The sequence below is a fragment of the Salvelinus alpinus genome, chromosome 8 (assembly GCF_045679555.1).
Source record: "Salvelinus alpinus chromosome 8, SLU_Salpinus.1, whole genome shotgun sequence".
Taxonomy (NCBI): Eukaryota; Metazoa; Chordata; class Actinopteri; order Salmoniformes; family Salmonidae; genus Salvelinus; species Salvelinus alpinus.
Window position 1 is genome coordinate 26,093,524 of NC_092093.1, and position 14,220 is coordinate 26,107,743.

The 14,220-nt window shown below is 46.5% G+C and overlaps 1 protein-coding gene across 7 annotated transcripts in view; it reads right to left on the reverse strand.

Annotated features, from left to right (window-relative positions):
• nhsl1b (NHS-like 1b) overlaps positions 1 to 14,220 on the reverse strand; it is a 164,292-nt gene that overhangs the window by 26,982 nt on the left and 123,090 nt on the right. Inside the window, exon 1 of one of the 7 annotated variants that reach the window (XM_071413149.1) lies at positions 3,530 to 3,750. The exons of the other annotated variants lie outside the window; for them this stretch is intronic. Within the exon in view, the coding sequence (XP_071269250.1) occupies positions 3,530 to 3,584 (55 nt within the window). The 5' untranslated portion in view covers positions 3,585 to 3,750. Of the gene's footprint in view, positions 1 to 3,529; positions 3,751 to 14,220 lie in introns of those variants that run through there. 7 annotated transcript variants of the gene reach the window in all.

The window sequence follows — 14,220 nt, forward strand, 5'->3', positions numbered from 1 at the left end:
GCATTGTTTCAGACACTAGCCTACTGCCAATCGAACAAGCTAAGAAGACCTTCCAAAACATTGCCTCTCAAACAACTTCTCAAATGTTCAAAGAAGGTTTCTACCTATTTATTTATTTTATTTAACTAGGCAAGTCAGCTAAGAACAAATTCTTATTTACAATGACGGCCTACCCCGGCCAATTGTGCGCCTCCCTGTGGGACTCCCGATCACGGCCGGTCGTGATACAGCCTGGGATCAAACCAGGGTCTGTAGTGACGCCTCTAGCACTGAGATGCAGTGCCTTAGGCCACTGCGCCACTCGGGAGCACAGACTAATCATTGTTCACCCTGTTTGGTTATTTCCTGGTCACCCAATATTGTCCAAACACAATCCTCAGGTCACATCCTGCACAACATCTCAACAATAAGGAAATAGAGAGGGTACAAAAACACACAACGAGTAGTGCCACCATCTGCTGTTTACATTGCCCATTTCAAGAAAACACACACACACACCACACACACACACACACACACACACACACACACTGGACTTACCGAGCGATTGTATCCAGACTAAAGTACTATCTGGGATTGGGAGACCACGTATCTCCATTCCTCTAAACAAACTCTCTAGTTCTGTGCCTGTACTGACTAACAACATGACCATCTATCTCAGGAAAAAGTCAGACAAGTAAGAACAGAAAGAGGAGAAAGTTGGGAGGATCCTGGAAAGGGGCAGGCTAAGGAAGGAGGTGTGTGTGTGTGGGGATGCGGGGTGCATGAAGGAGTCTTCCCACAGGTGCAAATGGGCCATCTGAGGTAGTGTGTGTTTTTTGGGGTTGAGGGGGGTGAAGGGTCCTTTTGACTTGACCCTTATTCATTCCCATATGTGCTAATGGACCATTAGAGGAAATGTGTGTCCTGTCCCTACAACTACCACCCTGTCCCCAACACAGCCCTTTGAGTGGCTCTGTTGAGAGCCCAAAAGGCCAAGGAGAAAGTCTCGGAAACACTTGGAATCCCCTGGGGTGGATGGTGTTCAAATGTTGTACGTTTAAACAGGTTGACGTCCTCCATTAGAAGGCCCCGGGGCCTGTCCAAATGTCAACAGTTGAACTGCCATTTGAACGGTGCAAAAGGCCTGAGGGAAAGGCAAATGAGATGAGGGACTTGGGAGGGGGGGTGTTTGTGTAAGGCAGGGGTTATATGTTTCCACAGGTGTGAAGGCGCCATCCAGTGTGCCAGTCCCTAGGGACCACAGGTGGCAGGGCCGACCGTTGGAGTGTGACGTGACGTCTGTTTGGAGTTCCTCTCTTCAGCAGTTAAAGTTGACACCTCTTAGATGGCCGGTTAACTACCTCTTTGGCAGGGAGAGAGGAGCCTTTGTATTCCTTCATGACCTTGCTCTTTTGCTAACCAACTGTTCTTTACAAACAGCTAGGCACATCTCGCCAACACATCGCTCTCCGTTCTCCTCTTCAAACACACACAGCTAAACCTTCTCATGTAGGAAAAGGAAACCCTGAGAATACGGAGACCCACCATACCATGTGGTTGAGAAGTGGGAGAATCATCGGAGGGTGAATGACACCCGTTGCTGCCACATGTCAGCCACATTGGCAGTGTGTGTGAGCTCTCAGTGTGTGTGACGGACCAACTGTGTATAAGTATCCTTGCATATCACCATCACACTGTTGTGCCAGTGTGTAAGACCTTCGTAAAAAGGATCAATCTGACCGGACAGCACATCACAAGACCACACCACTGACCAATGGACAACGCTGGACAGGAGAACAGAGCTAGAGGGAACGGGACACGCAAACGTGCACATACACGCTCACACACTCCAAATATACACTCACATAAAGTGAAGGAGTTGACAACAGACACCCAAACATGCCTAACCACTCACATAAGGGCTACTGTTGCACCAGACTAACAGTGCATAGATAGGCCTACACACAACTCTAAATACACAAATGAAGTTACGCACTTGTATCCACTAGTCCCAAACAACCTAGTCAAAACACTGTCTCATACACAAACACAGCTGGGAGTATCCTCCAGCCCAGTCCATGCAGGTAGCTAGCTCTCCCCCCACCCTGGGGCCTGATGTGGTGAATAGAGCCAGTACAGAGCCACAGAGCCACAGAGCCAGACCAAGGCCACTGGGACTATGGACATAAAGCCTGTATTGTCCCACAGAATCAGCCTCCACATCAGGCCTTTCACTAGTACAATACCCCCAGCCCCAGACAACCCCCGAACCCCATCACACTCACCCAGAAACACGCATGCTACCACAATGTCCACATCAGGCTCTTTTCAGTTGTCACCTAACCTCCCCAAGCACACCTCCCTCACTACCAGCACACAATTATCGCAGAGAGGAAAGAAAATCAAAAGTTGCAGAAACACACACAGAAACATGGTCCTCTTAGAATCTATATTTAAAAAGAATCTGTGCATATTGACAACTTCTAATTAAGCAATAAGGCACGGGGGGGGTGTGGTATATGGCCAATATACCACGGCTATGGACTGTTCTTACGCACGACGCATCGAGGAGTGCCTGGACACAGCCCTTCGCTGTGGTTTATTGCCCATATACCACAAACCCCTGAGGTGCCTTATTGCTATTATAAACTGGTTACCAACGTAATTAGTGCATTAAAAATAAATGTTTTGTCATACCCGTGGTATACAGCTGTCAGCCAATCAGCATTCAGGGCTCAAACCACCCAGTTTATAATCCTGTATATAGCACTATAACCTACCAATACATACAGAGAAACAATCCCATGTGATGTGCAGGATAGAGAGGAATAGAGAGGAGGTATGCAGCAGGGCCAGAGGCTGATATCATCTACTACTGATTACTCTGCATCATCACATTGATAGGGTCTGGTGACAGCTGCAAGGTGCTTCTATCCATGCAACGTATCACTCCATAAAACACCCCTCTGTAGTTTAGGTTACCTACTGTATCAGTGTTCACGCCTCCTTTTCTACCTACACAGGTGTGTGGAAGGAGTCTGAAAATGCTGAGGTAAGGATTAACAAAGTTGATCTGAGAATTACAGTACACACAGTGGTAATACAGGATACACCTGAGATTAGGATAAGCACAAACAGCTTTCAGTAAGAGCATGTCACCTCTCGCGCACTCTCACATGCACGTCCCCAATCCCCTGACACACAGACCCTACTATCCTAAATTCATTCAGAATTGCCCCAATTTCTACAAAATCCAAGAGAGTGCTTCAAATGAAAGAGAGGGCACTTAACTCTAGCCGAGACGTTAACCCTTTAAATGCCTCTCCCACTGGTTACTAGGTAACAGAGAACAACAGTATGTACTCAGTCAGATCACAGAAACACCCCCCCATGACAACGTACTGTGTAACATTATCCACAACTTAAAACTCATTTTATGAAAAGTCCTCTCAAAGTGACACCTGATCTGTCATAACTGGGAAATGAATGATATATTTAATAAAGGGAAGGAAAGGCAGAGAAAATGAAACCAAAGTGTCTCTCTTACCCTTCCTCTTGAAGTATTTAATGACAGATTTTAACGAGGTCCCGATAAACACCATTATTCCAGTCAGTCTTTATTTTCCTATAATAATATTAATAGAAAGGTCTTGTAAAGGCGACGCAGATGAGCGAGGGAACGAGGAGGAGGACAGGACAAACGAGTGCTGCCGCCGCTCTTCTCCACTCACTCTATATGGTGGCTCAGCTCTGTGTGTGTGTGTGTGTGTGTGTGTCTGCTGTGTTCACAATGAGCCTCTCCCCCTCACACACACTGCCCACCCCCTCCCATCTCAGGCGCTGCCCAGACCTTTGAGGAACGCGCGCACACACACACACACACAGCGGGAGGGGTGTAGAATCTGTTCCCTTGTGCTTTGGTTACCATGGTGTTCTCTCACCCTTTCTCTTCATTTCTCCCTATCCCTTTCTCTCTCTCTCTTATTCCCTCTTTTTCTTTCTCTCTCCCTCTCTCTCTCTCTCTGCAGGACTAAAGATTAAAGATTCAAACACGATGTAACAGTATGACCAGGAGTAATTATATTTAACTGTAAGGTATATGGATTTCATAAATACAGAATAAATAGGCTAGCCTACTGTGTTTCTCTCCCTCTCCACCACTCCCACTCTGGGACCTACCAAAGCGCGCTCTCTCTCTCTCATGTCTGAATCTCACATCTCCTCTCTGCTGTGAGTTTCTCTTCACTTCCCCAGGAGGCCTATGCTGGTCTGATATTTCCTCTCCTGTAGTAGACTTTAGTAGTTAGGGACACCACCTGCTTTGTACTCTGATGCACAAAGAAAGGACTGTTGACTTTTCTTAGAGACCAACAACTGTTCCTGACTGAATGTCTGTGTGTATGTCCCTTTTCATCTCACCACAACTCTGATCATTTTCTCCGTCATTCCCTCCCTCCCTCTCTCTGATCAGCCAGCCTGCTGTTAGCACACGGCCACTGAATCTGTGCCACATGAATATAGATCACATACAATCCGCCTATTGTCCACTCTGTTCAGCTTCTATCAGACACACACACGTACATACATACAAAGCACTATGGAGATACACACACAAGTGCACACACAAACTCAATTCTCTGCCTGCCCCTACTACTGCCCCGTATTCCTTTATGTCTTCCCAAATGGATGGGGGATGGAGATGGGAGGGGGCTGAAACTGGAGCTTGAATGGGATTGCAAATGATTGTTGAATTTGTGGGTAAAAGGTCCCCCCCTTCCAACCTCGTCTCCTCCTCTCCTGAACCTTTTTGCAGTGTACATTCACAATGCTGTGTGTGTGTGTGTGTAGAGTATGTGTGTTTGTGTATTTGACAGGTTCACTGCCATGCTCTAGTGTTCTGCAATGGCTGTGCCAGATTCACACAGAGAAGCATTCTGCAAGTTTCTCCTCTCTCTCTCCTCAGCAAACCTTACCCTCTCTCTCTCTCTCTCTCCCCCCCTCTCTCTCCCCCTCTCTCTGACTCCCCACGCTTGGTGTGGGGCTCCTGGCCTGTTCTGTGATTGGGGTGAGCATCACACCATCTGGCATGCGTACAGTATTAAGATAACATGCAAACGCAAGCTGGCCATGGCAGCAGTGATTACAGGACCTATTGTTCTGAACACAGAGGGACCAGTAGACACGGCTAACAGATCTGCCATATGAGGAGAAAACTAGACATCTCCTGGATTAGGCTTATCCACCCGTCTATCCATCCTTCATCCATCCTTCATCCCTCGCTTCATCCCTCTATCACAGACATGCTTTGAGGAGAGGAGACGCTCCAAAACAACACGAATATTAATCCTTCAAGCATTTCGCTATGCCCGCAAATCAGCTACATGTGTATGCGACCAATAAAATGAGATTGCTTTTGATACGCGGCTTGACAAACACACAGCATCAGGTATGGACCTCAGACTGAGGTGCTGATCAGACCCGAGAAAGACGCCTTCCAAAAGGCACAACATGTCAACCATTGACTGTACAATATTTCATTTGACGTTTTCTATTGACTTCCTAACTGACTAAGTGTAGAACTTCAGTCTTTCTGAGAAGCCCTTTATAAAACCAGATTCATTAATATTAGACTAAAAGCCGATATATAGGCCTACAGCCCAAGATGTTGAGAAAGTAGGCCTATTGGAAAACACTTGCTTAAACAAACGATAAGGAACAATAGAGGATGTGAGTGAGTGAGAGAGCGAGAGATAAACAAGTATTGTTGAATGAACCGCAGTCATAAAGACGTGGAGCTGACAGATGGATAATAAGCTGAAGTGAATGATGACCGTCTTCTGCTCCACTTTCTCTCGCTCCATTTCTCCCTCATTCCGTCCCATTTTCACACCTCATTTGGATCTCCTTCGCAACCCGACAGACGTGTCTTCACAACTACCCAGTGCTCATGCACGCGCAGCAAGTAATGAGATGAAACCTCCAGCAACACACACTCTCTCTCTCTTCCTGCACCCCCTTGCTACCCAGACAAACTCGCAAACCTCAATCCCCATCCCCTCCAGTCCCAATTCTATCAGTCAACCCCTGAACCCAACCCCCCCCCCCCCTAACTCCCCCTCTTCTTCCCATTCAACATTATAGACTATAAAACCTCCAGTAAAATGCCCAAAGCATCCCTCAACACACCCTGCCCCCCACCACTGTCAGAGCGCAGCTTTATTTCTGTAATTGGACTAAAAGAGAAGAGGACCCACTGAGCCCTAAAACCACGAGGTAGCCTGGATCCTCCACCTCAATCACCTAATGTCACATCTCAATCCATACCTTCTCTCCTTCCTTCTTTCAATCTCCACCTTCATGCATTCTCTCTCGCTCTCTCCTACTAAGGTCCTCTATATCGATTCCTTCCTCTCCTCTTTTCACCCCCTTTATTCTGTTCTCCTGCTCTAACCATGACCTTGCATCCCCTCTTCAGCAAAACAAAAACTCCAGGAAAAATGGTGTGGGGAAAACAGACAAGCAAGAAAATGTGAGGGGGGAACTTGTGTTCATTTTACAGCTCTTATCCCGTATCTCTGAAACTACATGACCTTGATAAACCATAGAAAGTAGATCCCGGTATCAGACACATGACTCAAATGACACTAACTTTATGACATATGGTATAATGTTTAACTCTGGGATAGGCCTACATTCAATATCATACTTTGATATCTCTGAACAGTAACAAAACCACGGACCACTCTCCTCAGTATCCCTCCTCCCTCTCTCTGTGTGAATTATTTATAGTATGCCGGACGTCTCTCCACCCCCCCCCCCCCCCCCTCCTCCTTTTGTCTCTGAATGAAAGTGTAGCTGTTAGTAAACAGGAACTTGATCTAGCCTGCAGTGCCTTCCAGCCCTTAGAGAAATGGACAACGTCATTCATAATCTATCAGCTAAGCTAGAGACAGACAGATCGAGGGGGAGAGAGAAAGAGAAGAGGGGGAGAGAGAAAGAGAAGAGGGGGAGAGAGAAAGAGAAGAGGGGGAGAGAGAAAGAGAAGAGGGGGAGAGAGAAAGAGAAGAGGGGGAGAGAGAAAGAGAAGAGGGGGAGAGAGAAAGAGAAGAGGGGGAGAGAGAAAGAGAAGAGGGGGAGAGAGAAAGAGAAGAGGGGGAGAGAGAAAGAGAAGAGGGGGAGAGAGAAAGAGAAGAGGGGGAGAGAGAAAGAGAAGAGGGGGAGAGAGAAAGAGAAGAGGGGGAGAGAGAAAGAGAAGAGGGGGAGAGAGAAAGAGAAGAGGGGGAGAGAGAAAGAGAAGAGGGGGAGAGAGAAAGAGAAGAGGGGGAGAGAGAAAGAGAAGAGGGGGAGAGAGAAAGAGAAGAGGGGGAGAGAGAAAGAGAAGAGGGGGAGAGAGAAAGAGAAGAGGGGGAGAGAGAAAGAGAAGAGGGGAGAGAGAAAGAGAAGAGGGGGAGAGAGAAAGAGAAGAGGGGGAGAGAGAAAGAGAAGAGGGGGAGAGAGAAAGAGAAGAGGGGGAGAGAGAAAGAGAAGAGGGGAGAGAGAAAGAGAAGAGGGAGAGAGAAAGAGAAGAGGGGAGAGAGAAAGAGAAGAGGGGGAGAGAGAAAGAGAAGAGGGGGAGAGAGAAAGAGAAGAGGGGAGAGAGAAAGAGAAGAGGGGGAGAGAGAAAGAGAAGAGGGGGAGAGAGAAAGAGAAGAGGGGAGAGAGAAAGAGAAGAGGGGGAGAGAGAAAGAGAAGAGGGGGAGAGAGAAAGAGAAGAGGGGGAGAGAGAAAGAGAAGAGGGGGAGAGAGAAAGAGAAGAGGGGGAGAGAGAAAGAGAAGAGGGGGAGAGAGAAAGAGAAGAGGGGGAGAGAGAAAGAGAAGAGGGGGAGAGAGAAAGAGAAGAGGGGGAGAGAGAAAGAGAAGAGGGGGAGAGAGAAAGAGAAGAGGGGGAGAGAGAAAGAGAAGAGGGGGAGAGAGAAAGAGAAGAGGGGGAGAGAGAAAGAGAAGAGGGGAGAGAGAAAGAGAAGAGGGGGAGAGAAGGTTGCAATAAAATTAGGCTACATTCTCTCGCATGTACACACACTTTGAGGGAACACACACACACACTTTGAGGGAACACACACACACACACACACACACACACACACACACACACACACACACACACACACACACACACACACACACACACACACACACACACACACACACAGGCCAGGTAAATAAACATGCTGTTGCTCTCTGATGAGTCTTGTTCTCCTGTTAATGACTTTAGCATGGTGCTAGGTTCCCATGCATCCACAACACACCCACCCTCTCTCTTGGAAACACTCAACCATAATAAACACACAATTGAACATTTTTGGACGGTATTCACAAGAAAGAAATAGGCCTAACCAAAGAGGCTGAGTAGAACGCTATACCACCTCTCTCAAAGTCCATTTTGAGTGACATGTCCTTCTGTTCTCAGCAAGCCACTCAGACAGAGGTCAGTGAGTGACCCCTAGTCCATACTCTCCCCTCCGTCCCCACCACTCTTCTTTTCTTTCACCCCTTCTACTCCTTTCTCCCCCTTTTCTGGGCTTTCCAACTGACCTGCTCTTTTGTGCAGGCTGAGGTCAGCATTGGGATTCCATCACAGTCAGCACTCACACGTACACAAACATGTGCGCACTGCACGCACGACACACTCACAAAACTTCAAAGGCTGGTTGTTGGACAAAAAGAGGGGAAACCAAAGAAAAACCAGGCTGGGACACAGAGTGAGTCAGGAGGACACAGACCGTATCCCTGGGTGTCTGGGGATAGGATGATGTCATCAAAGTGAGCCAGGGGGATCTGACATGAAATAAGGAGAAGAGGACATATTGTAAGCAGGGCCGGGACGATACCAGTATCGCAATATTCGTTAGTATCGTGGTAAGGAAACAAAACACGAAGCGGATTTAACTTCTTTAGGAAAACAGCCCTAATTTTTGAAACAAACATCATTATGTTGTCATCCCCCCTCCATCCCCACACACACCCTAACGTCACCCAAAACACCCAAACATGTTTACAAATCACAGTGGAGCCATTCGCTCCTCAGTGACTGTGTGTTTTTATAGCCCAGATCAAACTCTTCAGTGTTTACCATAGTAAAGATCAGGTCTTTACACTGCATTACACCAATCTGTTTTCACCACCTATTGAACACACCAATCTGTTTTCACCACCTATTTAACACACCAATCTGTTTTCACCACCTATTTAACACACCCACCTGTTATCGCCATCTATTGAACACACCCATCTGTTGTCGCCACCTATTGAACACACCCATCTGTTGTCGCCACCTATTGAACACACCCATCTGTTGTCGCCACCTATTGAACACACCCATCTGTTGTCGCCACCTATTGAACACACCCATCTGTTGTCGCCACCTATTGAACACACCCATCTGTTGTCGCCACCTATTGAACACACCCATCTGTTGTCACCACCTATTGAACACACCCATCTGTTGTCGCCACCTATTGAACACACCCATCTGTTGTCACCACCTATTGAACACACCCATCTGTTGTCACCACCTATTGAACACACCCATCTGTTATCACCACCTATGAACACACCCATCTGTTATCACCACCTATGAACACACCCATCTGTTGTCACCACCTATTGAACACACCCATCTGTTGTCACCACCTATTGAACACACCCATCTGTTGTCACCACCTATTGAACACACCCATCTGTTGTCACCACCTTTTGAACACACCCATCTGTTATCACCACCTATTGAACACACCCATCTGTTGTCGCCACCTATTGAACACACCCATCTGTTATCACCACCTATGAACACACCCATCTGTTATCACCACCTATGAACACACCCATCTGTTATCACCACCTATTGAATAACTATAGAGAGGGAGGTACTATGTTCTGGAAATAGCAGGCATTTGAAGAGGATGGATGCTGGGAGTTTGTGTGTGTGTGTGTGTGTGTGTGTGTGTGTGTGTGTGTGTGTGTGTGTGTGTGTGTGTGTGTGTGTGTGTGTGTGTGTGTGTGTGTGTGTGTGTGTGTGTGTGTGTGTGTGTGTGTGTGTGTGTGTGTACTCTCAGCGAAAATCTACTTCAGACCACCAACATTTCATTCCAGTGGAGGAGTTGTTTTGTGCGCTTAGGTTGATTAAGTAGGCCGCATTGTGTGTGTGTGTTGCAATGCTAGAAGAGATTGAACATATTATCTGCTACTTGAGTTGGTACAAATTAGAGAGTTTTATGTGCATTCAAGTCAATAGTGGAGGCTGCATTGTGTGTATTATTCTCTATGAAAGGGAGAGGGGCCTCCCTCTATAGGCCTCCCCTCTATTGTACTCCATGAGAAAACCTTCCAGACAAGGACACCCTGCTTTGAGTGCAGCGTGAGACCAAAGACACCATCACTAACATATTCAGTCCCTCCATATGTGCAGCTGCATGTGAGGGGATTTCATCTAGCCTACAGAGAAAGCCATTGGTGCAGTGGAGATAAATGATACATGTTTTGTGTCTGTTCAAACACAAAACTATTCACAAATAGGTGAGCATGAACAGATGAAATGCTCCTTTGAAGAGTAAAAGAACAACATGAAACATAACATCAACTGTAAAGACGTAAAGAGTTGAAAAAGAGATGGAATCAAAAGGAAAAAAGAGTGAGGAAGAGACCAGAGGAAAGCTGCATAAGTGCAAAATTGTTCAAACTTCAAAGCCAAGGTTCTCTTGATGTGGCATAAAAGCACTCAGTGCTGAAAAGAACAAAGGAGCCATGTGTACTGAGAGAAAGGAAAGGAATGAGGATAGAATGAGAGAGGTCAGAGGAGAGGTAAGGCCTGTACAGAGAAGGACTGGAAGGAAGACAGACAGATTGGTCAAAGCTTGTCTGCATGAATGAGTGTGAAAAAACAAGTCACCACCTTAGTTAAATAGAGTTGGGTTCGCTCACCTGTAGCCTAAAAGGTGAGAACTGGGTTACACACACAGCAGGGTCAGTGCTCATGACTCATTGCTGTCCATCAATTCTTGACCCAAGCAGATCCTACAGACCCTTTGTAATTCAAGCTAGTGTGCGTGTGTGTGTGACCTGGTGGATGCCTGTGCAATGGGTGACTGCAGGGTATTTAAAGGTCACCTGGGTATTTAGTACACATGGTGGATGGTCATCCATCCATCCAGACCAAAGTGGGTTCTCTCCAACAAGCTTCCTTCCCCCTCCTCATCAACCTCCATCTCTCTCTGGGGAGACCCTGAACAAAGGATCTGTATCAGATCCCCTCATTCCCAAAAAAGGGGCTTTATCTAACAACGGACCTTCTTTCTACTCTCCCGCTCCACTCCCAATGGAATACTTCTGTACCTACAATCACTAGCTAGACATTCAGAGAATGCCTACTATAACACCTCTACTTCTCCTGGACAACAGTCTCCATTACGGCGCTAGGAACACAAGCATTTCAATACACCCACAATAACATCTGCTAAATATGTTTACGTGACCAATAACATTTGATTTGATACTGTTTTTTAAAACCTAGGTTGTACCACTCCACTATACCTGAGGGAGAGACCGTGAAGCTCGTTAGTGTAATCAAGCAATGAGCTGAATCACATTAACCCTCAAGGCTCCAATGCCCTGAGTCTGGAAAAGAAAAGCACAAACAATGTTAACTCTCAACCAAGAGTAACAGGGAGGTGCACAACACCTAAATGGGTCCCACACACTTTCAAACCTGGGGACCTTTAAATGTTAGCATAGAGTCAAATAAAACAGGTGTTGCACTTTAAATGTGTCCCTGTGTAAAGCAGCCTCTCAAAATGTTATTTTATGAGCTGGCTGCTTTGTCCATCTGCAGTATCGGTCCCAGTGGAAAGGCTGGTAGTTCTGTTCCCGGCCCCCCGTCACCCGTGATTTGTGCATACCTCTCCCCCTCTCTTTTAGAGAATGTAAATCTAACCCCATTTGCCTATTCCCCTCTTGACCCCAAAATGGATTGGTGGGAAACTCCTAATCCTACTAGTCCTCCTTCCACCATTTCTATTTCAGTCATTTAGCGCTCCTATCCAGGCCAATTACTATCACACATGCAAGTAGCCTAGTCAAATAAGGAGGCTCTAAGGCTGCGTTTACACAAGCAGCACAATTCGGACATTTTTTCCCACTAATTGGTCATTTGACCAATCATATCAGAATTTATTTACTTTGGAGCTGATCTGAAAAAAAAGATCAGAATTGGGCTGCCTGTGTAAACGCAGCCTAATAGTCCTGCTCCAATGCAGAGTGGTCCATAGCCTCTGCAGTGGTTTAGAGCTGTATTTTACAAAGCAGTTTCCTTGGATGTCTTGAAGTGTGTCTTAAAACAAAATGCATTACTGTTATTATTCCGTAATGACCATTACCATAGTCCAATGGCCGTGTAATATAGTCTAACACTGGTTTATTACATTAGAGCATCATCTAGTCCAATAAAGACATAGAAACCCCATAAAGAGGCCCAGTCTACATTACTGGCCAGCCAGTCTGGCTCCATAGATATTGATCTGAGAACCATCAATATGACTACACTATCCTCTTAGGACTGATCACATCAAGACAAGACGAGGTGTGTGTGTGTGTTTGTCTGTGGCAAGTTCTGTAATCTCCTTCATTTTCCATTTCCACCGGCAACCCAGTCTTAACACGTCCTTGTCACTATGCAGAATCATACCAGATTCATCGCTCTTTTGGCTCCCTTTTGTCATTCCTTCTGTACATAACACACACACACACACACACACACACACACACACACACACACACACACACACACACACACACACACACACACACACACACACACACACACACACACACACACACACACACACACACACACACACACACACACACACACACACACACACACACACACCATCCTCTCTCTATTGGGGCGTATGCTGGCTGTAGTGATGCTGACCTACATCTCACACCAGCTCCGTCTGTCTATATGTAGTCTACTGCTGTCAACTCTACTCTCCATAGGGGAGGTGGGCCTCATAACAAGATTCATTGAATTAACCTCACACACACTACAATACATTTGATCTGATACAAACACACAGATATGAGTGCTTTAGTATGGGTCTACAGGGTCTGGAACAGCATTTAGGGTGGCAGGTAGCCCAGCGTTTAAGAGCGTTGGGCCAGTAACCGAAAGGTTGCTGGATCGAATCCTCAGGCCGACTAGGTGAAAAATCTGTCAATGTGCCCTTGAGCAAGGCACTTAACTGCTCTTGTATGTCGCTCTGGGTAAGAGTGTCTGCTAAATGACTAATTTGTAAGTCGCTCTGGATAAGAGCGTCTGCTAAATTACTTAAATGTAAATGTAAAATGTATAGACAGAGTATTATACTGCATGTGTAAGAGTTGACACTGTCCAGTGCCCCATAGGTGATTATCATTGCATTAGTGGGAGTCATGATTAGTGAGATTATCATAGCTATCATTGGTGTGGTCAGCAAGCTAGCTATAGATGACCTTGCTTAGACTACTGTATCCATGCAGGACACAGCAAGGTAGCCTGTTAGCTTCCATGGTTAACAGTGAGACGTTTGTCTCATTCATACACTGAGCCAGACAGACTGGGTTACTTTAGGGTAAGTGCCTCCACTAGCTCAAGGACACAGAGCAGCAAGCCACTTGGGGCTGCACGGCATTTCAACGTAGGAGGAAGAGAGAGGAAGGGAGATCCTGTGGGTGTGTCTTTGTTAGGGGAGAGCAGGCACTTTCATTTGACCCAGTTTAACATGGCATCTCACCTCTCATCAGCCACAACAGGCGGTCATGGGGGACCAGGCCTAACAACCAATCAACAATCCCCTTTACCACACGAGGACCAATCCACGCAGGACCAGGAAGAGAGCTTGTCATTCAGATAATTTCCTACTTGTGTGATTCAACCAATCAGTGGGGATGGATGTTGGGTCTGGTGGCCCGGCAGTGACCAGTGTTGATTTCCCATAATTCTCCATGTGCTTGATTGACTTTGGATTTGTCTGGCCAATCACATTGAACCCCTCCCTGCTGGATCTGTCTGTGACAGTCATCCTGTGTGTGTGACCTTGGATTTATCCAACCTATCACATTGACACCCCCCCTGCTGAGTGTGTGTGTGTGTGTGTGTGTGTGTGTGTGTGTGTGTGTGTGTGTGTGTGTGTGTGTGTGTGTGTGTGTGTGTGTGTGTGTGTGTGT